This window comes from Parasteatoda tepidariorum, chromosome 6, assembly GCF_982258835.1.
Source record: "Parasteatoda tepidariorum strain Cologne lab strain chromosome 6, Ptep-v5.0, whole genome shotgun sequence".
Classification (NCBI taxonomy): domain Eukaryota; kingdom Metazoa; phylum Arthropoda; class Arachnida; order Araneae; family Theridiidae; genus Parasteatoda; species Parasteatoda tepidariorum.
Window position 1 is genome coordinate 53,437,629 of NC_141760.1, and position 26,604 is coordinate 53,464,232.

At 28.9% G+C, this 26,604-nt stretch overlaps 1 protein-coding gene across 1 annotated transcript in view; it reads left to right on the plus strand.

The window, feature by feature from the left end:
* Positions 1-26,604, plus strand: part of LOC107452261 (cadherin-like and PC-esterase domain-containing protein 1) — a 257,524-nt gene that overhangs the window by 209,496 nt on the left and 21,424 nt on the right. Inside the window, exons 12-17 of the mRNA XM_043040510.3 lie at positions 4,216-4,320; positions 9,865-9,962; positions 11,263-11,385; positions 16,028-16,092; positions 20,689-20,715; positions 25,391-25,580. Of these exons, the coding sequence (XP_042896444.2) occupies positions 4,216-4,320; positions 9,865-9,962; positions 11,263-11,385; positions 16,028-16,092; positions 20,689-20,715; positions 25,391-25,580 (608 nt within the window). The remainder of the gene's footprint in view (positions 1-4,215; positions 4,321-9,864; positions 9,963-11,262; positions 11,386-16,027; positions 16,093-20,688; positions 20,716-25,390; positions 25,581-26,604) is intronic.

Consider the following 26,604-nt stretch of genomic DNA (forward strand, 5'->3'; position numbering starts at 1 on the left):
GTTCTTCTACATATGTAATCAATTGAGACCCCACTTAATATGTTTTACTTATGTCATCACTTACATTATCAATTAAAACCCCGTTTAACACGTTTTTTCACTTATGTCATCGAGTAAAAATCCATGTAACATGTTCTTAAAAAAAATGCTTTTAACATGTCTTTTGACTCAGTTAATTAATAACAACTAAACGTTATGTTCTGACAACTCAGACAAAAATATTTTGAGTTTGCTTGTTACTAAATATATCTTATTTCACTTTACCTTTTCTATCTCATGAATAACGTATACTCAACATAAGTTTTATTTTCATGCATATATTTTTTTTTATCGTGAAACTAATTTTTCATTTCTCCATGACAAATTGCGATATGAGGAAGCAATTTAATCAGTGCTCCACTTAATGAATGGCTGAAACTGAAAACTTCAAAATCCATTATGATAAGAACTCCCATTTCATTTCTAGATGAAGAGTAAAGTCGCAAATCTTTCAAGGAAAAGAGGGGGGACTCATGACTACAAAATGTAATCTAACCTGAAACTCTCCTCATTAATTAGAAAGAGAAATAATGAAACTTTTGCTCATTTAAGTTTGTAATTAACTAATGAAGGGACTTCTGACTCCTTCAGTCAAAAAGAATAAATACGAGGAGTAATGAGTGGGAAAGCTTTGCGACAAAAGATCTGTTGACAGCTACCAAAAAATGAAATTAATATTTGCTGTATTTAGCTTCTTAAATAGTAGTGAGTAACTTATGAAAAGACAAGTTTTGTGCTTTTATTAACAATTATTGTGTGAGTTTTTTTAAATGCTTATTTGCTGTTAAATGAAAATATAAAAACAGGAAAATGATTTAAGTCTAAATAGGGATTTTCTTTATAAGAGGAAAAATTTAATTCCCGGTTAATTTACAGAGCTTATTACTGTTACGTTTTAAAATTCAATTAATCTTCAGATTATGCTACCTCATTTAAATTTTACCATGTTTATTTTTCCATTACGCATAAATGTTTTTAAAAAAAATAGTTGTGGAAATCACGAAAAATAGTATAAATGACTCAAAAGATTACACAAATTTGTTTGATTTATAAAAAGCAAGTTTGCATATTTTAGTACATTTTTTTTTTAAATTTTCTTCTCGTGTTTAATATCTATTCATAACAAAATACTGATAATGAATCACTAGAACCTTTACTCTACTTAGGTTAAAGGTTCCTTACCTTTAAAATATGGGTTTCTTTTTACACTCTATTTTATACCAATATGTGGGCACCAGTCAAAAATAAGATTTATTCATATTCATTAGTTAGTAAAGGGTAAAAATTTGGAAAATTCAGTAAAAATTTAGTGCCTATTTGAGTGTCATTTTAATCAAAACTTTTCGAAGTACACATTTTTTTGTAATCAATTCCTTTTGAAATGTTGCGAGTTAAAGGTTCTATATCTACAGATAGTAAAAATTATATCTAACATTATAAATATAATAGTGCTTTTAACGAAAAAATATGTGCTTATTGATTTCTGAAATATTTTTCCAGCTAAAATAAATTATTAAAAAAACGCTTATTTTACCGAGTTCATTTAAAATTTTGAATTAGAATAAAATATGTTAGACGCTTTTTATCCAAAATTTGAAAGTTTATTGTTAGACACAAGTTTTTTTATAGTTGTTTAGACGAGGAATAATTGTTTAAAAGATGAGTAGATTTTTTTTTCTTTTTTGTAAACTGACCAACGAAAAACATCTTTAAAACCTTTTCAATCTTTTCCAACTTGGCGCTTTCTTCCAATTTTCTTGGCACGCATCGTAATTTACTAAAATGATGCCAAGGATCAATTGTATTGTGTACTTACAAAAATTTTCTTCTCAATTTTAGCACTCTCTTTTCAGAATTTTATTGCTTTTAATAAACCGAAATTATCCAACCACCAAAAGTTTTATTATAAACTGCCAAAAGAATTTACAAAAATTGTAAAATAAAAAGTAAATACTACAAATATACCAGAAATCAATTAACATCAATATAATATAATGAAACCAAAATATGTTTTCTTAAATTAATATATTCGAAACTAACTCATATATTTGTACCATTTGAAAAAGCGGTTGAACTATCGTTCATTAAAAATAAAAAAAATTTTAATGTTATCAACTTGGACACATTCCAAATAATTTTTAATAGAGTATAGTATTTTTGTTCTTTCATTTGAAAAGACATGTTTTTTTTTTGTTTTCTTTTTTACCCTTTTTCGGTTTTTTACAGAAACTGAATCATTTTCAAAAGCATGAAACCACTTTCTAAATTATTTTTGAAAAAGTATTTTAATACTCTGAAACTTATTGGCTTATTAAAAAAAATGTATAATGTTAATTCTTTAATATACTTTCAAAGGGTTTTTTCTTTTCAAATTTATCATTCAAAACAGTTTAAAATCAAGACTTGAATGAAACTGGGGGTTGACTTTAAGACCTTTCATATTCTAAAAAAATTGTAAAGTATAAAATGCTAGTTATTGACGGATGGATTTAATTCAATTTATCGTTAATTTGCAGTAAAATAGATGGTCTGTCGTAAATTTTGGAATGCGCTAAAATATGATATAGTTTAACTTTATTGCCCTTTTAATATAGCGCCAAGTTGGAACTTAATATGGTAAAAAAGTATATTCATATTCTTCTTCGATTGACATGACAACCCTTAGTGGGCCAGAGCCTTCCCTAGAATCTTTCTCTATTCTGCTCCTTTCTTCGCGATCGTTCTCCAGTTAGCAATTCTTAGGATTTTAAAGTTCTCTTCCACGCAGTCAAGCCATCTAATCTTAGGCCTACCTTTAACTCTAGTTCCCGTTGAGAATTTGAAGATCTTAAATGTCAAGGAGGAAGGGTACATTCGACAGAAATGACCCGTAAGCTTTAAGCTGACTTATTTTTATGCATTTGTTGATGACGGCTTCCTTGAGTAGCTTATATAGTTCAAAATTGTGTCGTTGTCTCCATATGCCATCCACAACTATATCACCGAATTTGTTTCTCAAAGCTTTTCTCTCAAAACCAGTAAGCAGGTCTGCTTATGATTTAAAGACCATGTTGAAGACCATGTTTCAGATTCATAAGTTAAGACAGGTCTAATTGATAGTTTTATATAGCATTGTTTTTGCCCATCTTTTAATTAATTTTGATTTTAGAAATGTTCTTAAATCATGAAGGCATCGATAAACTGCTATAAAGCGTCTTTTTTATTTCTGTGCAATTCAATTCATATTCAATTAATTAAAATTCAGTGTACCTAATCTAGTGCATTTGAACATAGCTTTTTTTTTTATGTTTTATCAGTAACTATTTGGAAACGTTCGATATTTGCACCGATGAAATACGCTTTTGGGAAGTTTAATCACGATATCAAGTACTACGTGCACCATGCGAAAAACTTCTACCAACATCTAATTTTCGTAACACTTGTCTTAGACGTTTGAAACTAATTCATTTAAAAATAAAACATTAGTTTGAATTAAATTTATTATAACTCTTGTGGCACAAATTAAAAATTCTACGATATTGTAAAAGAGCCATTTTCTCTTACAAATTATTAAAGTTGACCCTCACAAATTATTAGGGGACATTTAGCGTTAATGAATTGATTTAGAATCATTACACGAGAAAGACTGAAATACCTATATTGCCCAAAAGCAGTCAAAATGACTGCATTGTGAAAGAATAACTAATGTATATTTTTAATATTAGTTTTAATATTTTTGATATTATTTTCAGTTATATAACAAGTTATAAGTAAATAACAACAGTACAAATAAATATATAAGTCACAAAATTGTAAGAAATTGCGTCATTATATACATCATTGTTTTTCCAATTGAAATTAAAAAGCGGTCGAAATTACTTCCTTGGGCAATCTAATGTTAAACTCGTTTTTTTTTCTTTTTAATTTCTAATTGTTCCACTGCCAATTTTCTGATTATTATGAATCTAATTAGTATATAATTAGTTCAGTACAAATGTTAAAAAATATCTAAATTATGTAGCTGAAAATACTAATGAAACTTTGAATGTGGCTGTGCATGAATTCGTTTTAAAAGAAGCTCCATTTATTTCGATTCCATCCAAACTGTTGTGATTTTCTTGTATTACCTCTAAAGTTGTGCTTTATTTTTGCAACAAAACTAGTACGAAACACTATCGTTATTATTGTTCTTTGCAGGGTGTCAATTGTAGAGTCAGCCATGAATTGTGTCTCAGTCACCAGGACTTAGTTTTTCTTACGCAATCCAGAAGAGAAGCCCAAAACTCTGGGGGATTCAGGCAGGTATGCTTAAATCATATACAAAGTGTTCTGCAATAATTGCCCTTTATATAGTTTTTTTTCTTTTTTAATCCGAGTTCAATTGAAGTAAAAAAAAATATACACAACAGGAGTTAAAAATTAGTCTTTAAATGAGAAAAAAAAATTATCCGAATTAAACGAACCATTATAGAGAAAACATCAATATCAGTTTTAATTACCGGTTTCAGCTTTAACATGTTTCTAAAAATTGCCTTACCGCACCTTTCAGTTTGAATCCGGGAATCATACTGGCTATAGTAATGTTTTTTTTCCGCCTTAATATTAGTTTGAGAAACTTAATATGAATTTTTTTTTAACAGGAATTCTAAAAGGTGATAACTAAACAACCTGATTTGCGTTATTGATTTTTTACTGTAGATTATATCCTATTATATATTATCTATGCTACATTAAATAAGCATTAATCATAAAACTGAATATGTGATTTTTTTATAACGAATTTTATATTATTTTTTAATAACTGTTTTCCATCTGAAATAAGTCTTTAAATTTCTTATCTCAATGATAGGAGAGCTAATTAATAACTTTCATATTCTTTCTTCATATCTCTGAAACTAATTTCTCCAATTAAGAAAATTTTTTACTCCTTCATAAAACTCTTCTATTTAAAGGTAAATTCGGGCAAAAAATAATATTTTAATAATTTTTTTATTAAAAACTAATAATAATTCAACATTTTGGAAATTAAAAAAGTAAAACAATTTTCATTGTCTTAAACTATGTAGATTTAATTAATCTTAAACTTAGAATTATATTCATATTATCTTCTATCAAATATACTCTAAAAAATGGAATAAAAATATAATATACGGAAGCCAAAAAATAATAAATAAAAACCAAATGTAAGCAAAGAAGACTATATTCAATAGTTTTAAACATAAATATTCTATTTATCTTAAATGATATTTTCGAAAATATCTTACTCAACCAGCAGGCTGCAATCCTACGTTTTCTTTTGTTGTACTTCGTGTCCCATTTTGTGTACACGAGATTTCATTTTCTAGAATAAAGAAGCAGACAAATATTTTTTTTAAAATTATGATGGGTTTGTAAAATATTTTTATGCACAATGGAATATTATTTTGAAAGTAATGTTTTATTATCTATAATACAGAACAACCACTTTCATCAATGTAGGTTTAGAAATCACTTAATAAGTATATTTTTTATTGTATATATAAAATTGTTTACGAAAATACTACTTCTCAATAGTAGAAAATCAATATCAAAATCATTTCTGTAAATGAATTTCTGTCTTATATCAACTACTAAATTAATATTTATTGATTTATTTGAGAAGTAGAAGAAAAACAGGCAAAGTAGAGTGAGAGAGTTTAAGAAAGACAAAGGCATTTATTTTCTTAATACAGTTATTTATATGACATCGAAAATTGAGAAATTAATTTCATTTAATTGATTTAGAAATAGAAGGAAAATGACCAAAAACATTTTCTTAATTCAGGTATTTATAAAATACACAAAATAACGACATTTGACTTAGTTTTAAATAACTAACTAAAAGTTAGTTATCATAGAGATGGAGGAAGGACGAGCAAATGCATTTTCCTAAGGCGGATATTTGTATAATATCGGGAATACAGGCATTTGACTTCATTTTATTTATTTTGTTTAGAGATAGAAGTAGGGTAAAGGCATTTTCTTAATGCGGTTATTTTATGCGGGTAATATATATATATATATTATATATATATATATATATATATATATATATATATATATATATATATATATATATATATATATATATATATATATATATATATATATATATATATATATATATATATATATATATATATATATATATATATATATATATATATATATATATATATATATATATATATATATATATATATATATATATATATAATGCACTTAATTGCTGGTACGTCACCCCTACGGACGCCAAAACGAAGGGGTGTGCAACCCTAAGGTCACCAGCCCTCTTTAACTCCCTATATCATTATCTCCTCCATCTTGGCTGCAGCTTCTTATAGAGATGGGGCTGAAATCCAGGTGCATCTAAAAGTGGATTAATACCTCAAGACACCATCAGTCACCATTTACTACGCTGGTAGTCTTCGGCCGGCGGGGATCAAACCCACGAACTCTTGGACATGGGCCCTAACAACCAGGCTATCCCGATATTAATGCGGGTGTTTGTATAATATCAATAAAGACATGTGACTTAATTTTATTTCATTAATTTAGAGTTAGAAGAAAGACACTCTATTGCATTTTTTGAATGCAGGTATTTTTATAATATCAGAAACAAGCAAAATTTACTGCAATTTATTTCATTAAAGCATTAAAAACATAGACAGTTAAAGTAAGCGCAATTGAAAGAGAGGCATAGGCATTTCATACAGTTTTTGTATACTATCTGAAAATTTTTTAAAAAATCGATTTTAATTTGGATAATTAATTATGTGATAAAAAAGACCAGCAAAACCTTGCCTTGAAAAGAAAATTCAAATTTGACTACTATTAATTGATGCAAGTTCCTTACACGCATTTTATAGTGTATAACTTTCAACCACTATCAAGGAATAGTTAATCACAGTCAATGTTTTTTTTTTTTTGTAAAAATTTGCTCTCTAAAAACCATTTAATTAATTAAGGAGTTCATAAATCATACTTCATTATCTTGAATATCTAAGCATATTCAGGAAACATTTTCAAAATTAGGATCAAATAAAATAATTAATCAAAATGATCTAAAAGCTTCAAGGTAAATTAACAAACCAACAGTTCTTATTTAAGCACACTTCTAATTTTTTATTGCCTCAATTCGTTAAAAAATGGTGTTCCCTATCATCCCCTTAATTGAATATATGAGGCATGATTTTGCTATTATTTTTAAGTTTCCTTTTTAGATCATTCAGTATCATTTATTCAAGAAAAAAAGAAAAAAACACAATTAGAAAACTTTTTTCAATTGACTTGGATTTAACCATGATAAAATTAAAGAGGAAGTTTTGATTTTCATCACTTTTCAATCCGAATTCTTACCAACATAAAATAGGGAACGATTTAATTACGTGATTGGCAATTCCGGCTGTAGTTGAAAAACTAAATGAGCAAAAGTTCTAAGCGACATTTTGAAAAATTTGAGGGAATTTGGAAAATTCACTTCGCTTCCAGGATTGTAACTGCTAAGCCTAATCATATAATATAATTGTAATATATAGAAATATTTTCTATTAAAATATTATGTCATGACGTAAACGCTTTAAATGAAAGTTAAGGGGATGTACACTGCTAAATAAACAGACCACCCTGAATAACTTTTGATCTATACCTCCTTCTAGGGCTCTATCTTAATGTTTGGAAGGGGTGGCCTCAAATATTCGAATTAATTAGGGCAGACGATATTTTAAGTTATGAAATTAGTCACAAAAATGAACTTTTTCTGAATAAACATACCTTTTTTTTCTTCTTTTTATTTATTTATTTTTTTGTCCGACTCAGATTTCTGATTACCAAAATAATATAGGGGTTGGCGCAATCTGGGAAATATGGTCCGAATAGTTTGGTCAGGAGAGCGAACCAAAATTTGATCCCTTAATGTTAACTTTACGTTTTGCATATTTCGCCATATCTCGAGAACTTTATAAGCGAATTGAAGCATTATTGCACGCAGTTATAAAATTTATTTGTCTAAAGATAATTTCACGCAACAAGAAAAAAAATGTTAGGCAAATATTTATTATTTTTTATTATTTTATTTAATACTGGTCGAAAGAATTTTGAACGTTAAGGTATGCAATTTTTTACATGATTTTGAAGAATGTAATTTTACATGAAAAATAAAAAATTTAGATGAAGTCGATCGAAAAATTCCTAAGAAATCAAATTTTAAAAAAGTGATTTACTTAAAATTCGATTTTTTAATTCGCATGCTTAAAAAGTTCTCGAGATAGGCAAAACACGCGAGAAGTAAAATCATAATTAAGTGGTCCAAACCTTTGTCCGATCTACTGACCAAACTATTGGGACCATATTTCCCACATTGCGGCTACCCCCTATATTTAGAGGATCAAAATACTGGATCCGTCGAAAAAAAGGTATGTTTATTCATAGAAAGTACTGTTTGTGTCTGATTTCGAAACTAAAAATATCGTCTGCTCTAATTAATTTGCATATTTGAGCAGATAATATTGAGTTCTAGAACATATATTGAGTCCCCTCAAAATATTGAGTTCTAGAACATAAAAATCCGATGAGTAAATTAAAAGTTGTTCAGGGTTGACCGTTTATTTTTTTACGCTCTGTACTTCATAGAAACTAGCTACCAATTTAGATATTTTATGTTATTTAAAACGAAATGTGTGTTTTAATAAATGCTGAAAAAACACATTTATGAGTCTTTTTTTTACAAATGTATCAAATGTAACAAAATATTGTATGAATATGGTTAAGATATAAATAAAAAAAATATATATTGTCGATTTAAGGAATTTTATTTATTTTGTTAGAAAATAAGAACGATCTCATGAGATCTAAAATAAACACTTCGTTGTCAACACTTTTCATTTTTAAACTGACTCAGTAAATATTTAATATAAAATCTTCCTACGCTTTCATATATTACTTTTTATATGATAATAACCAATTATAAATATTTTCGAAATAAAATCAATTAATAAAGTAAAATTAATTCTCGAAACTTTTTTATTAATGAGGTAAACATTTTATTTCTTTATATCCATAATATGCAGTAACTTCTTTTATTAATTTTTATTTTTTATGTGTATTAAAGTACTAATTACCCTACAAGAGACTCCTCTTTCAACATGCTTTTTAATCTCCAAATTAAGCTAATGACAAAAAAATATATAATTTTAAAAAAAATCGTTTGCAAACAAGAAACAAATTTGTAGTTGAAACTACACAGCTCCTTATAATCGTTTGAAATTAAATATCTTTCAATAAAAAAATTAAAATTCTTATATTTTATAAGGATAAATATTTTTTTTCCTTGAACAGAAACTCTATTTTTCTTTAAACGGTTAATTAGTTTGAGACGATAAGAGGTTTTTCAGTAAGTAAAAATATTCTAGAAAGTACACGAATAAAAAAAAAATTAAAGACCGCTAATTAGATTTCAGTAATGTTTACGTGATGTTCAAAATTAAACAGATGATATTTATTTATTTTTTAGTTTCTGTTCCAAGTCACCTAAATTTCTTAACAAAATAAAAAAAAAAAGTGTTATAAGAAAGAATAATATATTTAAAAATGTCAATATCTTTCTTTTTCAAAATAGTTGAATCTAGTTAAGAGCATTTTTTCGTTTTATTTAAATTTTAAACCTTGCTGGAAAAAAAATCGTCTGGAATTTAAAACGGACAAATTCTATAACTGTTCTTATATTACAGCAGAAACTTTTTTTTTTAATATAATTATGTTAAAATCACAGTTTTTTACCTCAGAAATTTTTACTTTATTTTAAACCATATCTATTTTGTCTGCATTTAGCTCTATCCATCCGTCCAAGGGGATTTGTATGGACCAGTTATAGATGAGATTCAAAAAAGTTTGAATGATGAGATGAGAGTTTTATCAAATAGTGAAAAGTAAGTTTTTTTCTTACATCATTTTTAAAAAAATACTGAAACCTAGCAATGATTTTAATCGACCGCATTAATGAAACTTAGCATGCCTTATAATTTACTATTGTTTTATACGTCTTAACAAAATATTAATACTAATAAAGAGCACATTAATGCAACTTCGCATAGGAACTTAGTTAGTTATCTTCATAATTTATTTTAGTTTCAAACAATTACCATTATTAACTAATGTAAATGCAATCTTATTTTCCTCTATCACTGGCTTAAAATATTGCTAAAATTACTGTCTTTGCATTAATGGTGTTGATAAAGTCATAAAATTTATTGTCTCCTATGTTAAACTACATTTTCAAATTTTGTAAGAAAGCGTTTTTGTAAGAAAAGAATTACGGGTTAAATGTAGGCAGTTTGATATTTCTATATATTATACTGTTATCTAGTGAGAATTAAAGAAAATTGTAAAAAAACAATTTGGAAACAATACTAAGATACTGTTTGACGTATGTATTACAATGACGTTTGATCATTGTAATACATCATGCTCTTAAGTTTATCACCCAAAAAAGTTTCAAAATGTGTCTTATTTGATTAACCCAACATTTTAAGATAACAAATTATTAAAAAGTCAGAAAAGTATAAATTTTGAAAATTATTTTAACTAAAAAACGATGTGTTTTTTCCTTCTTTAGAGATATGTTCTTCTTCACATGTTTTCGCTAAACTATTCCAAGCTTTACAAATTATTCTGCAAAAGCTTGGAGTAGTTTAATAGAAAAAACATTTGAAGAAGAATATATCTAAAGAAGGAAAAAAACACATTGTTACAAATGTAGTCTGTAAAATGGGAGAAAAATCTACTCATCAAAATCTACATTGTGAGAAAAATCTGCAATCCGCTTTTGTGAAAAATCTACTCATATTTATTTTTAAAAATCTAAAATTAAAAATTTGAAGAAAAAACACAAAAACCATGTGATTAATCACATAACTTTTAAAAAAATCCCTAAAAGCACTTTTAAAATTAAAAATTAAATATGCGATCGACTCAGTTTTTCAAAAAAAATTTGCGAAAGGTTCATTTTCGACACCAAAATTATTTAAAACTTATGGTCTTTTGAAAAAAATATTTCTTGAACAGTTCATTTAAACAATTATCTACTAAAATAACTCTGTAGCAGTTTCTCATACCTTAATACTAGGAAAAAATATCCTATTGTATATTTTAATTAAACTTTTTGATCCTTCTTGTAAATCTGGCTAACGTCTAAAATGTTATCAAATTAAATACTTCTATTTTTTTCAGTGTTTCTTCCCCGTACAAAACAGCCCATTTACGGCAACTTATGATAAGTTTAGAAAAGTTTTATGGACCACAAAAATCGTACGAAATGTACGCAGAAGAAGACATGAAACTTGGTGGTTGTTGGTAAGAGATTTCAAAACTTTATATTTTCACTAAAAAGAAAATTGCGACTAAAAAAATAATAACTAGTGACAAGTAATAAATTTCTAGTACTTGTGAGTAACGTCTTATAATAACGAGTTATAATAACAGGTGGAACAATTTTACTTGTTAGGTCATAATAACGAGTATTTTTGAAGTTATACCTCTTATGCGACTTCCAACAAGGTTGCGTTAAACGTTTAACGCTACATTTTTATTGGCCGGGAAATCACGTGGTAGGATCCAGTTTTCCCTCATTCATGTCCATATTGTTTTGGTTCTCACTAGCATAAAAATAATAAAAGTCATAAAAGTAGTGATTTTCTATAAATACTAGGAGGCTCTGCCCCCTGCTCGCTAACGCTCGCCAACCCCAGAGAATTGCTACGCAATCCTATGGGGTTCACGCCGTGAACCATGGCTCGCTCGCCAATGAACACAATGTTCTCGCACAAAGACATAGTATATTATCATCAAAGACATAGTATTTTATCATCAAAGACATAGTATTGTACTTATGTAGAAGAATTCTATCAATGTTCTTATTGGCTTTTAAAAAAGTATATTAGCTATTTAGATTGTACATGGTGAAAAAATCAAAACATTAGCTAAATGAGAAACATATTAGCAAAATGAATTATCAAATATTGCAGTTACTCACTTAAATTCAACTAAATGTGTATAATAAATTAGTTAATGCTAGAAATTCTGAAAGTTTTAGAAAAAAATTTTATTATTTAAAAATATAAACTTTAAACCCTAACTTTTCCTGGTGAGATAATAACCCTCAAAAAGTCTTTCATTTTCAAGAATACAAAAATTTATTTTATCGCCAAATGAAATATTTTTTGGTGATCAGCATTATTGAAATCAATTTCTATATTAATTAACATTTGTGATAAAGTACATAACATTTTAGAACAAAATAAGGATGTTTTACATACAATAAATTAAAATGCATGGCTGTTAGCATTACCTGAGAAATACTAAACTGATTTTCTCAAAAGTCTGACCTTGTGACTTATTTATAGTCATGGAGAAGGCCAGCCTAATTAATTCCTAATTGAGTTTAAATTAAATATTATCATGTTTTTAGGGTATGAATCTGATTTGAACAACCTGATAATGCTCACTCTGGTTATTGTTTCCGTTTTTAAAAGCGCTATATGTTGAGCCACCTCATGTGACATTAGACATGTGACATTTTTAGCAGCAATCATTGGTCGATTTTCTAACGTTGCCATTCGGGGAGTTGTAATGAGGCTTTTTTTGGTGCCGTGTAAGAGAAATATATATATAGATATTTTTAGTTTGTTTTGATACACATATAATTTAATAGGGTAGTATTTTTTATTTTCAAATTTAGTGGAAAACAATTGTAAAAAATGAGTAAAAACAATGTGACGGATTTAAGGTTATGTCGAGGTACGTCTCTTGTGAATATCAATTGTTAGGTTTTCTCCTCTGAAGTTACATTCGCATTCACATACATTATTTTTCCTATCTGTCATATGGTTTTGGTTTTTATAGATTTGGTTATATCTTACATATGGATATGAATTTTGGTTTTTATCTGTCATATGAAATCTCAATCTCGGCTACAAAGCAAAGTGTTATCGATCACAGCGGAAGGCTCGAGCCACAACCAAGTGAACCCTAACTTATCTCTAAAGAGTCTGCTAACAATTAAAGTGTCTACTGACTTTAATTCATTTATGTATATTAAATGTCGGCTAGGAAGGAATCCTAATCTCTGGCTAAAATGAACTCGAACCACAAAAAGTGAGCTCTATGAAGTATCCACTGATATTTTGATTGATATAAGTATATGACGTATATCACACATATTTTCTCTAATATAAGTATATACCATGTATTACATATAAGTATGCCACAAATATTTTCTCTAATGTATAAGTAACATAACGATAGTTATGGTTATTATTAGTAACTGTTGTTAAAAGTAGTAGATTCTGTTTGTTAATTGTGTATGTGTAAGTTGTAAGCTAGAATTCGTATCGTTAGTTACTATGACGATATTTTAGAACAATTTAGAACAATATTTTCGAACAATTTATGACAATTTAGAACAATATTTTAGAACAATTTATGACAATTTGGAATAATATATTTAGAACAATTTATGTTTAAATAAAAAGTGTTATGTATTTTCTTGTTGTTATAAAATGAGTCAGAATTTTTATTTTAAGTAAATAAAGTAGAGAACGACAGAATATTGCACTTTCTGGCAGAGTCTCGCAAAAACTGTATACCGTCAGTAATACTGTAATTTTATGTAAGAAAAACCATTTTCATTTTTCTAAAGTAGTTAATTATAACATCCCTAAAATAATGAAACACTAAAGCAAAAATTTATTCCAGTTTAACTCTAATTCCATTCCTTGTTTACAGATATTCAAAGATAATAAAACTGAGCTCAGATCAAATCTCTTTGGATACCAATTCTCTGAACTAGGTTTAAAATACCTCTAATCTTGGTAACGAGAAAAATGACTTAATTTTTCTTTTATTGATCTAAACGTTTACTCTTTCTACCTTGTTAGGCGACACTTTATTTCCATCCCTGTAATGTGGGATCCATGATTGTTATTCAGTTCGCTTGTTAGACGAATGAAGCATTAAATAAGGAAAATTGAGCCTTTAGAAATTTGTCTAAAAGCTTTCAATTACTTAGAGTGGGGGTTTTCTTACTCACTTAATTGTCCTTAAAAGGAAGGTTTGGCGATGAATGCTGTCCTTTCTGTTCAGTGCCAAGCGAGACAATTTCGTCTGTTAAGCGGTTTTGTTTTCATTATTTTAATAGACTTTTTAAAAGACAGAAGGCACTCGGAGAATAAAAACAACCTCGTGAAGTTATTTTAATCTTCATCGTTTTGAGTTCATGTTATGTTTAAAATTAACTTATTATTTTAAGTTTGCACAACATACCTGTAATTTTCTTTACCATTTTGGCTTTTAAAATTATTTTTCAAAAAGAGGTTTGCATAATACTTTTCAGTTCAAGTAGTAAACTACTTATTAAGAAAAAAAAATTTTTTTTTTGGATGAAATTATTTTTGTTTGACTGACCTTTATAAATGGATGTGAAGTTTTCTTTGTTTATTACAAAATAACAAAATGTGCAAAAAAAATAAAAACAACATTATCGAGACCAAACTTTGACTCAACTAGTGAGAGCCTGTCATTTTAATTTAATTTTATTTTATAACTTTCGTTGAACAGCCCACCCAATTTTTTGGGGGTTTACGACTACTAATGTTCAACTCTGTAGCCTTGTAATTTTGAACCCAATCCAGAAGACAAGTGCACTCCTGCATCAAGTATTAGGAGAAATTGCCTTTGTGGAGGATTTTTTAATGAAACTAACCATCATTTGCGTTACATGGAGAGGAAAACCACGAAAACTTCTCACATTTTGCCTGATGGTAAGGTGATTCTAAGCCATGATCCGTCTACCACTGAGGATATTTTATATCAGCTCTGTGGTCAGTTCAAGCCAGATACAGAATTCGTATCGAACAGCCATTGCTGGGATTCGAACCTGATATCATTTCAATTAATGACAGTTCTTGATTAGAATTGAAAGAAAAGTGGGGGTTTTTTTCAGAGAAATTATCCACTTAAATTATTGCCTACATTAATTAGCGTGTTTGAATTATCTCTCTCTAACCAATAAAATTGCACATTCAGTAAAACTTTTGGCCTAATAATCTGGCTGTAGTGTACTCCGATGCGATTTCTGTGGTTTGAGATACCCACTTAATGTATGCAATGAATGTATACTGATGATACTTTAATTTACTTGAATAAAATATCTTTTCGGGTTAATTCAGACCCTCAATATTAAAAGTTACTTTAAGTTTGATCTCAATACCAATCTGATAGTCTAGTCTCCTTAATGTTAATTTTATTTTCTTTAATATTCAGATAACTTTAAAACTAGTTGCGCTAATTAATATCTTTGAACTCTTTTATAAAAAACAAAACTAATTGAACAAAAGATAGTTTATATTTAATTTTAGCTTCTGTAATTATTTTTTTACTTAATACCGATTAAATTACTTTCTGAAACTATGCTAACAGCAATATGAAATAGTAGAATCTGAAAGTTTAAAAAATAAAAAATACTTAAAAGATATAATTTCGAACTCATCTATTATTTTTTTATAACCCAGAAACTGTTTGACATATTTCTCTCAAATTTTAATTAAAACGGCACAGTTTACAACGGGGGAAAAAATTTGAATTTTCGCTCTTTGAATTTAAAAAATATTTAATTATTATTAGCTTTTAATAAGCAGTTATTAAAATATTATTTTTGCCTGAATTTAACTTTAAATAGAAGAGTCTTATGAATGACAAGAAAAAAAAATTCATTAGAGAAATTATTTCCTAAGATAGGAAGAAAGAATCAAAAAGTTATTAACTCTCCTCTCATTGAGATAAGAAATTTAAAAATGTGTTCTGGGTGGAAAATAATTATTAAAAAATGTAAAATTTGTTAATAACAAACCATGTTTTGTGATTTATGTACATTTAAAATTTGCGCTTTATTTTTACTGATTCTAACATTTCATTGAGTACTTTATTCCAATTTTTTTAGCAAGAAGAGCAATTTTTCAGAGCCTATTAGACATTGGAATTATGGAAGATTTTCTGAAAGCAAAGGTATGCTTCTTCAGATTAAAGATTTTTTAAACTATTTTATGAAAACATTTAAACGGAATCTTAATCAAATAAATGAACACTAGTTTAATTTTTTTTAATCTCTTTTAATTTTTACTTTAGTATTTAACTATTAAGGATTGCTATTAAACTTTATTTTCGTGAAACATCTGATACTTATCTCGTCTAGAATAGTTCTTGAATCATTACTACACCCATGTTCATAAATTAAGGATAATTCAGAATCACTCGAAAATTGAATTCGAAAGTAAAATTTTCACCTGTAGAATTATCCCACACATCTTCAAGAATAATGATCAATTACAGGAAGCCATTAGATGACTACCTGCATCAACGGTTACTACAGTTTCAAGGCAAACCGTGTACACAAGTTTGGGAAATATTGGCCAATATACCTGCTGCATGGCTTGTTAGATGTATTTCGCTTATGACTGCTCACAGACGTCAGCGATTAGCCTGGAGTAGAAATCATGCAATGTGGACATCGTAATAGTTGGCTTATGAGATGTTTCCCTGAAGTGTCAAGGGTTAGCTTGCAATCTGATTCACGTCGAACTTTCATATGGAAAACGCCAGTACTCCAGATACCCATGTACACCAAGAGGAGCATCATTGAATGACACCGTTCGGTGGTGCAGGATTTCTAGTTTGGGGTGGAATTATACTGGGCTCCAGAACATATCTGAATGTTCAAATCGGAATAACGACAAACCAAATTTATCATTCTGGAACAACATTTGCTTTTATCTAGCAACTTAATTTATGAACATGGGTGTGTGTATCATTATAAAAGCATTAAAGAAAACATTTAAATTGCAGATGTATAAAGAGAGCTATCGAACATAATTTTGCTAAATATATTAACCAACCATTATCAATCTACTGTTGCGTCAGTTCTTTGAGATTTATTGCTATCCCATTACAGTTTTAAACTCTTAATTCCTTCGATGACAACTAAAACATTATTTTCTTATCTATGTTACTAGCTTGCGGTTTTTTTCGTATTACCGGGAAAGCATCTTTCCATGCGTTATATTTGTTGAACGTAAATACGCACATGTGCAATCTTGTACGGCCTGTAAGTATGAAAACTTAGTTGTAACTAAGTATGAAAAGCTCCATCTAAAGTAACAATACTAAAGGAATGTTATTATAAGAAATGTAATCCTTGGGGACAAAATGTGACTTATTATAATGCCCCAAGATTGTAGATTGTATAGATTGATCTTTTGCAATGTTCATATTACTTTCCTACCTTAAACAAAACTTATTTTAAATCCCCATGAAAAGTATATTAGCCGTTCTGAATTCCGATTTTGATTGAAGTTGAGGATTAAATCACTACAGATGTATATTTATTTATTTGAAAAATATTTTATTGTATATCTCGTTTAAACATGTAAAAAAATGGCGACTAAAAGAAAGATAATTCAACGTAACTATAGTAAGGTCAAAATATTTTCTCATTTCAATGTAACTGTCTTTTTATTTAATTTCCTTAATTGTATATTTTTTTTACAAATTTTATATTAACAATGGATTATAGGATAAAAAAGAAATAGCACTAGCATTTAATTTTTCTAACCAGTAATATTTCAAGCAAAAGGAAAAAGGTTTCAGTTAAATTAAATAATAGCTCAAAAAATATAAATTCCTCTTTGAAAAACAAGCCTTTTAAATTAAATTCGTTTAATTAATTTTTTTAACTAAAATTATCATCTAACTTAATCTCAAGGATTATAATACAAATATGCGAATTAATTGCTTTATGTAAACTTCGCTTTCAAAAAAAAGTTTTGCCATTTTTTCCTCATTGAAATAAATGAAAATGTTATAAAATAATCCCTCTTGCTTAACTTTTTGTAATCTTGAAAATCTTTTTAAAAATTATTTATGAATATTTAAAAAGTTCAACGTGCAAATCCTTTTTAATATTAGTATTTTCACCAAAATAAATATTTATTGCAACTAAGCATTTTAAAAATATGTTATAAAAAAAACAATAGAAGAGCTTGAGACAATATAATGATAATTAATAATATTTTCGAATTGTGAAGGATATCGTTTTTAAAGACTTTTTGAAATGAAAAGAAAGACAGTTTTTATTTTTGGCAATAAGATGTCTAAGTTTAATGTATAATTATCAAGTGAAAATTTCAGAAACTTATAAAGTATCTGTCTATAAACTGTACTAAGGAACAGTTCGATGCGAACATTTTATCTTCAGAAAAAATTAGACTTGAGACTAAATTGCTCCAAGCCCTTCAGTTCATATTTTTATTAATCTATATACAGGGTGTCTCAGTTAAGCGTTTCAGAACTTCTAAGAGGGGTAGGGGGCATCCTGACGACTCGAAATCATATAGCAATGTGGGGTCGGAAATGCTTTCCTGAAGCGGTGACGTACACAGAAACACCATAAAGAAAAGAGACCGTAAGTGAAAAATCGCTATAATAATACATTGAAAAAATTATATGGTACATGGGCCAAAGTAAGTGTTCGAAGTTTCTGCCACCGGCTACAATGTACACCTCACATCTCCGGCGCATGGACATTCGAACATTCTGCAATACTCAAGGCATATCTCGCAGGCAGCTACTGCGATTCTTGCAACGAGCATTATCAACAGGGGTGTCATAAACCAGTGTTTTCATATGACTCCAAAAATCAAGACATTATAGGTCGGGTGACCGAGGAGGCCCTATAATTTTGCTAGCAGTTTTGAGGGCTAAAGGTGGTCCTACATGTTATTAGCAGGGTGGTCATAATGTAATGGCTCTTCGGTGTACATCATCGGTAAACTTTTTTTATTTTTGATGGAGCTCAAAATGAGCGTTTATGGAAATTGCCATAGCTCGAAATGTGTGTTTGAAAACATGCATATTTAAAGAAACGAACATAGCTTCACGTGCCCATTTGAAAAACTGAACATAATGTAACTGAGTTAGCACAGGGAGAATTGCACAGTGAATTATGACCCTGTGAATTATGACATGAGAAATCATTCAATTGTAAAAAAAGAGAAAATATACCGAGTACTGCAATCCCATGACCCAAACTCTCATGTCAACATTGTACACATAACTCAAAAGTCCCCTTTTATAATAAACATTGAGCACAAACATTCAATACTTATGTTATTCTTGCGTATCAAAGCAATATGAAAATTCCATTAATATTTTTTTTAAATCCAGGAAAAATCTTTGTTCTCTAATTAATTAGTTAACTCTTTTAAAATACAATCTTTGCAGCAGCAGGGGAAAAAAAGAAATCAAATGATATGTCCATTTTTTTAAGCATACATTTCAAATTAATTTTCTTTTATACTCATATTGAACTATGTTTACTTTTAAACATCGAAAGATATACTGAATTTCAAAATCTATTCTCTGCGGTTTTATTGAATTGAAAATTCAAACAAACGAATTGAAACAACAGTATTTTCCATTAAAAGCATGAGGACAAAGTAAATGAATATGCGAGTCATTTAAAAGTGTTATTAATCTTTTTTCATACAGTCTCCATCTGTATTTTAAAGGCTAAAAGCACTGTAATGAAAAACCATACTTTCAATTTGTTCAGGAAAATGTTTTTGGCAAGAAACACCATTACTTTCCAAGTACTCAATAACATACTCCAGTGTATTGTGCTGTTGTCCATTAGAAATCTAATAGGTATTATACTAAAAAGCAGTTTGCTATAGGAATGCCACCTTTTGGAGAGAAAAAAAATTGCAAAACTATATTGCTCCAGACCTACATTTACAACATATTACATGCCAGGTCAGGATTTCGTCAACTAGCAAATTGCTAATTAAAAAACTTCTAAACTTCTAATTACAAAAAAACGCAGTAGCGAAAATTGCAAGTAACTTCTGATGATCTGGATTTTTGATCGATTTTCGACTTTTTTCATTTTTTAATATAGTCATTTCAATTTCGATATTTTTAATACAATCTTATTTCGAAAACCGAATTTTAAATTTGCGTAATAATTTTTTAACGTGCTTTATTCGTGATGATTTCATCATAAATCCATAGCATTTACCGACCATTTTCTCGGTAGTAATTTTTCATTTTTAGGTCTTTTTTTAAATGGCTTTTCAAATAATGAAATTTTTAATATGATTTCAAATTTGACCAATCACTTTTTAACGAGCTCATTTTCCAACTATGCCACCGTAAATCAACGTCATTTTCTTATCGAATTCTCCGCAGTTGCTACAGTCAGTGGTCTGCTGATCCTGCAATTTCCGCATCGTTTTTAAAATCTCTTTATTTCAAATACTATATACAATCGAAGTATTCGGAATCGTGCGTTTCAGCATTTAAACTTTCATACGAATATAAATGTTTAATATTTACCATTCCAGTGATCTTTTTATTGCAATAAGTCACACAGCAATGATTATGCTAATTTCCCTGCATCACATAATGTATTGCAATACAGTTTTAAAAATTCTTGTATGAACTTTGATTTTGCTAGTAGTTTTTTTATTATCGTACACAATTTTTACTTTATCATGTAATTTCGTATTTTAATATTGTGAATTAAATTTTCCTATTTCTACATTCCAGAGCCTTTTTTACCAAGCTGTAGTGATGGTAAGTAACAATCAAATATTTTCACTAAGTTGCTCGTAAACCTTTAAAATGTATCGTATAAATGTAATCAATTCTGTATTTTGCTGAATGTAATCTTTAAATTGTATCTTTTCTCGGTAGCTGTTTATAGAAATTGGCTGAAGTTTTCAAAGTATACATTTTTTACTTACGAAGCACAATGGTTTCGTGAAAGGAGTTGCATTGAAACTATATGGTTTTTATAGTAAATATTAAAGTCTAAAATTTAAAGGTTTATAATTTAAGCATAAAAATTTTAAGGTTAGAAAAATTTAAAAATATATTTTTCAAAAAAATGGTAAACTTAAATGTTAGTCAGACGATTACAAATTTATCTATAAAAGAATGAAAATATCTCAAAAATTATCCTTTTTCTCCTGCAAAATGTTAAAAAATAAAAATTTAAATGAAGCTAATTTGTCTAAACTTCTTTGAAAGTCACCATGTTGAACACCTTTGAGTCAAAAAATCAGTAAAAAATCTTGTTTTTTGCCCACTTTTCGTACATATTTTAGTCACGATTCGTACATGTTTCCATTAAATAAAATTAAAATGAAGTGAAATAAAATGCTTTGTATGTAACGAAATCTAAGCCTAAAAACGAAAAATCTCCAGTGGTGGACGGATCATGGGTTAGAGATCCCTTGTCGTATGATTAACAGGGTTTTCTTTTTTTTCTATCCACGTAACGTTACTTAGAGTTAGTTCAAATGAAAAGTATTTCCCGAAGGGGAACTTTTTATTTTATTTTATAACCGGCATTAACCAGCTGACTCAATTCCGAGTTTACGACTATCATTGTTCAACTCCACAGCCTTCTAATTTTGAACTCAACTCAGAAGACAATGGCGCTCCTGGATCAAGCATTGAAACAAACTAGCCTTCGTGGAAGAATTTTTGATGGTATTAACTTGCATTTGTGTTACGTGAAGAGTAAAACCACCAAAACCTCCAATGGTTAACCGATTAGCAAGGGTATTTTAGCCCATGATCTGTCTACCACTGATGATATTTTACGGCAGCACTGTGGTCGATGCAACCCGGGAGCAGAATTCATATTAACCAGCCTCTGTCAACCAGCCTGGGTCACTTCAATGGGAAGCGAATGCTTTAGCCTTCGCTCCAACCACCGTGGCTCCAGAAGGTTAACTTATCCTAATCCTTGATTCAGAAATTCTCTTGTCATCAAAATTGGGTTCATAATTACGATACAGAATTTAATATTGATGTAACCACAAATTCGATTTAGACCAGTTGTTCGATACCGGTGAAAAAAATTTAAAAACAATTTTCATTAGAGCATTATTCATAAAATCAAACAAATAGTTTAATATACCCAAAGATATTTAAACTATCTAATACTAAATACTGGATTTAGATTCATTCATTATATTATTTTCATTTATTCTACAAGAGTTAATTTACTTAATTTTACAATAAATTGATAACAAGTTTTTAAGCAAAATAATCGCATAAACCTTCATCAAAAATAAAAATGTATAGTGTGGTGGAGAAACTGTTCTTTTTAATTTTTAATTAACTTTGACTGTCTCTTATTTATAGCAGCTCTTGAAAGTTTAAAGAGAAAGTGCCATATGTTTTTCTTTTTGTAAATTATTAAAAAAAAATGATCACGTGCGTAGTATGTAATACTAATTTAGAAAAATACCTGTTTGCACTTATCCGAAATATTTCTTCCTCCCCTATCAAAATATGCATTACTAATTTAATGAGATTTAATCTTGTTTATTTTATTATCAACTACATAATCTTATAAGATTAAATTGCCATATTTTTCGTAGACGTAAAATTTTTCCTAACTTGTGAATGTTTTTAAAAACGTTTTTAATTTCCAAATTCAACTTGTAGATAAATAGTATTTTATGTCTGTGGGTGTAATTTAATTAAATTAAATTAGATAAAGATTTTTTTTTCGAGATTATATAACATACTCTCTCCATAATTATGATAATTCAGCTGCGTGTAACATAAATTCTTTCGCCTAAGATATCGTTATTCTAGAGTAGTGTTGAACAACGTTGAATTTATTTCATAAATTTATCAATTATTATTCAAAGATTCTGAATAATTTGAAAAGTTATTCAAAGATAAGACTGTCGGCAAATTTCATAAATAGTTTTAAAAAATTGCTTCATAATTAAAAAAGGAGAATAATTTTAACATAGATTTATTTATTTAACTCATATTTTGTTGAAATATGACTTTTAAAATTGAATTGTAGAAAAACTTAACGAACTAACTTCTTGAATGTTTGAACCATGAAACTTAACATAAATACAGTTTTTGTGGAATATATTGCGGTAAGAAAATTATTTAACTGCGACAAACGCACTTTTGATGAAGAATCGTTAGTCATTTTTATATATATTCTGAGCTAAAATCAACTCTTTGCAATTATACACACCGGAATTTTAATTGGAAATTTTAGTTTCCTAATTACTTTCTTTTCCAATTAATTTATAAGGTTAATTTGTAACTCCTTAGTATTTGATACAATTTCATACATTAGAAGACCAATTTCAATTGGAAATATCGATTCGTTAATTTGACACTCCTTAGCATTTGATACAATTTAATACGTTAGAAGACCGATTTCAATTTGAAATATCGATTCGTTAATTTGACACTCCTTAGTGTTTGATACAATTTAATACATTAGAAGACCGATTTCAATTGGAAATATCGATTCGTTAATTTGACACTCCTTAGCATTTGATACAATTTAATATGTTAGAAGACCGATTTCAATTTGAAATATCGATTCGTTAATTTGACACTCCTTAGCATTTGATACAATTTCATACATTAGAAGACCGATTTCAATTGGAAATATCGATTCGTTAATTTGACACTCCTTAGCATTTGATACAATTTAATATGTTAGAAGACCGATTTCAATTTGAAATATCGATTCGTTAATTTGACACTCCTTAGTGTTTGATACAATTTAATACATTAGAAGACCGATTTCAATTTGAAATATCAATTCGTTAATTTGACACTTCTTAGCATTTGATACAATTTTATACATTAAAAGACCGATTTCAATTTGAAATATCGATTCGTTAATTTGACACTCCTTAGTATTTGATACAATTTAATACGTTAGAAGACAGATTTCAATTTGAAATATCGATACAAATTTGATCTATTTTCTATTGATTTATTTTAATTACTTTTACAAGTTATAAATATACTTTACATTACCTACTAAATACTCTCTATACCTTTGTTTAAGAAGTATTGTCGTTTTTATATATTATAAGATTCAAGCTTAAATTATAGAAATCTTTAATGCAGCATTTGGTTGAAATAATCGTGATACAAAATTTAATGAAATACAATCTTTTGGGCGCAAAGTCTCACTAAAGCAATAACTCTCAAATAAAACTCGTGTGATCATTGCATAGAAGAGTTAAAAAAAAATAGTGTTTTCTCATTTTAAATATTTATGTTTAGCTCAATAACTCTTCGAAACTTAACATACTGCAATCTAACAACTTAAAATACTGCAGTTCCATTGTGAGTTACTCAAAATATAAATTTCAAAATGTTCTGAACTCAAATTACGGTATTCTGAATGTTAGAAACTCAAAATAAAGCGATCAGGATTTGAAAACTCGAAATAAATCAGTCAGGATATTGGAAACAAAGAAATACAGAATTACGAATTTTAGGAATTTGAAATACAGTACTTTGAATGTCAGGAATGTGAATTACTGAAAGGCCCTTATGTCCGGAACTCTAAATGCATGAATTACAGCACTTCAAATGCCAAAAACTCGAAATAAAGAAATTCTTATATCAGAAACTAGAAAGATAAAAGATCTCAGTATCGGAAACTCTAGGTACAGCAGTCCCGTTGTTGAGAACTCAAAATAACGTAGTTTATATTCCGGGTACCTGAAATATAGCTACTTGAATCTCAGATACTCATAATGATTGGCCCGACTAGGAACTAGATCGGCCTATGCATTATGAGTACAACCAACAACACGAAGAATTTTGCATCACGTATGATATATACTGACCGGATATATATCTTGACAAAATCTAGATTACGTTAGCCGCAAAAGTATTTCGAAAAAGTTTTACAGAAAGCAATAAGATGTCAGCATGTACTACTGGACATCAAGAATCGTAAGAAATAAATTTTCTTATTTGCATTATATTGAGTATAGTGCGCAAATTGGATAATTTCCTTCTCTCCGTTAGAATACTCGCTATATCGGTAATCTACAACTTAGCGAATACAGTTTCGTGCAAAATGTTTCCATCCAGTATATTTTTATAAGTTGTTTAATCTTTTTACTGTTTATGAATATAAACTTTAAAAAATTGCATTATAAGTCCATACAAAGTCCATACTGTTTTAAAAACATATGGTTATTTTAAAAGACTGATAGTTTTCATTTTATCTTTTTATTGTGATCAACTTAGAATAATAATATAATGGTTAGGGACTTGTGCACACCATTGTACAAACTTAACACGATTTCTAAAACCTATGTTTGAAAAATAAAATATCATTTTAAAAACTTGAATAAAAGTAGTAAATTCTCCCTTTTGTTTACGCATTAGAATATTATATGGAATATTCTCATCATAAGCGAGCGCATTTTTTCATCTGTTACAGATCCCACCACGATGCCTTACTTGTCCAGTATTTCTGTGTATCCTCCTCTTGACCTCAGCCCTCATTTTAACCCTTTGGTCACAGATTATTACGCAAACGTTAGCTATGATCAACTGATGGTAAAACTTTCTGCGCAGGCGCAGAACTGTCAAACTGAAGTGCGCATTGACGACAAATACGGACCTAGCAGGTGAGTTTTTATTCTTAAGAATAATAATAGCTTAATCTTCGCAGATTTTTATTACCAGTGTTAGATAATTTCAATTTGTACATTTTCATGTCTATCTTAAACAAAAACACAAATTACTCGTTAATTCGTGGAAATTCTTCTATTATATATGTTTTTAATGTAAAGTTTCTTTATTCATCTTTATATATATATATATATGCACCGAAGAGCCGTTACATTATGACCACCCTCCATCTATAACAATGAGCTCGCCCAGGTTTTCATGGTTTCTCGCCCAGGAGCAATGTTTTCATGGGGCACATTAGGACCCATAATCCTCATAGAACAATCCCTGACGTCTGTAAGCTACTTGAATATAGGTTCAGATCAGGTTCACCCATTCATGGCAACAGTTTTTCCTGTGGGGGATGGTGTTTACCAACAGGATAATGGATAGGACATAAAGGTCGAATCGTCAAGGACTGGTTCGAGGAACATTCCAGTGACTTTCAAGTCATGTCTTGGCCCCCAAATTCACCTGACCTTAATCCAATAGAGCATTTGTGGTCCTACTTGGAAAACCAAATTCATGCTGCCACGCTATCCCCTCGCAATGTGAGGGAATTGCAGGAACAGTTGATAGGCGCTTGGTACCAGATACCTCAGACTACCTATCAGCGCCTTGTGGAATCAATGCAACGGCGGGTGCTAGCAGTTTTGATGGCTAAGGGTTGGTCCTACTTGTTATTAGCAGGGTGGTCATAATGATGTTTAGTTATTCCGCGACCATATAATTTCCAAATTAGGTGTTTCTTCGGAACATGCGGTTCAACGCCAGGGGACCATTTTTGTCAAAATAAAGTTAAACTTTGCCACCAAGCCCTCAACCACCTATACCTTGAGGTAGGTAATTGGACTCTGTATCAACGAAATTCTTATGTGCCAGCGAAATTGTAGAAATCATTTATAGTTCGCTCACCAGGAGTTGGCACTTGGCTCCACCTCCTGGGACGCAGAGTTCATTCAGAGCGGGAGTAAGAAGAGT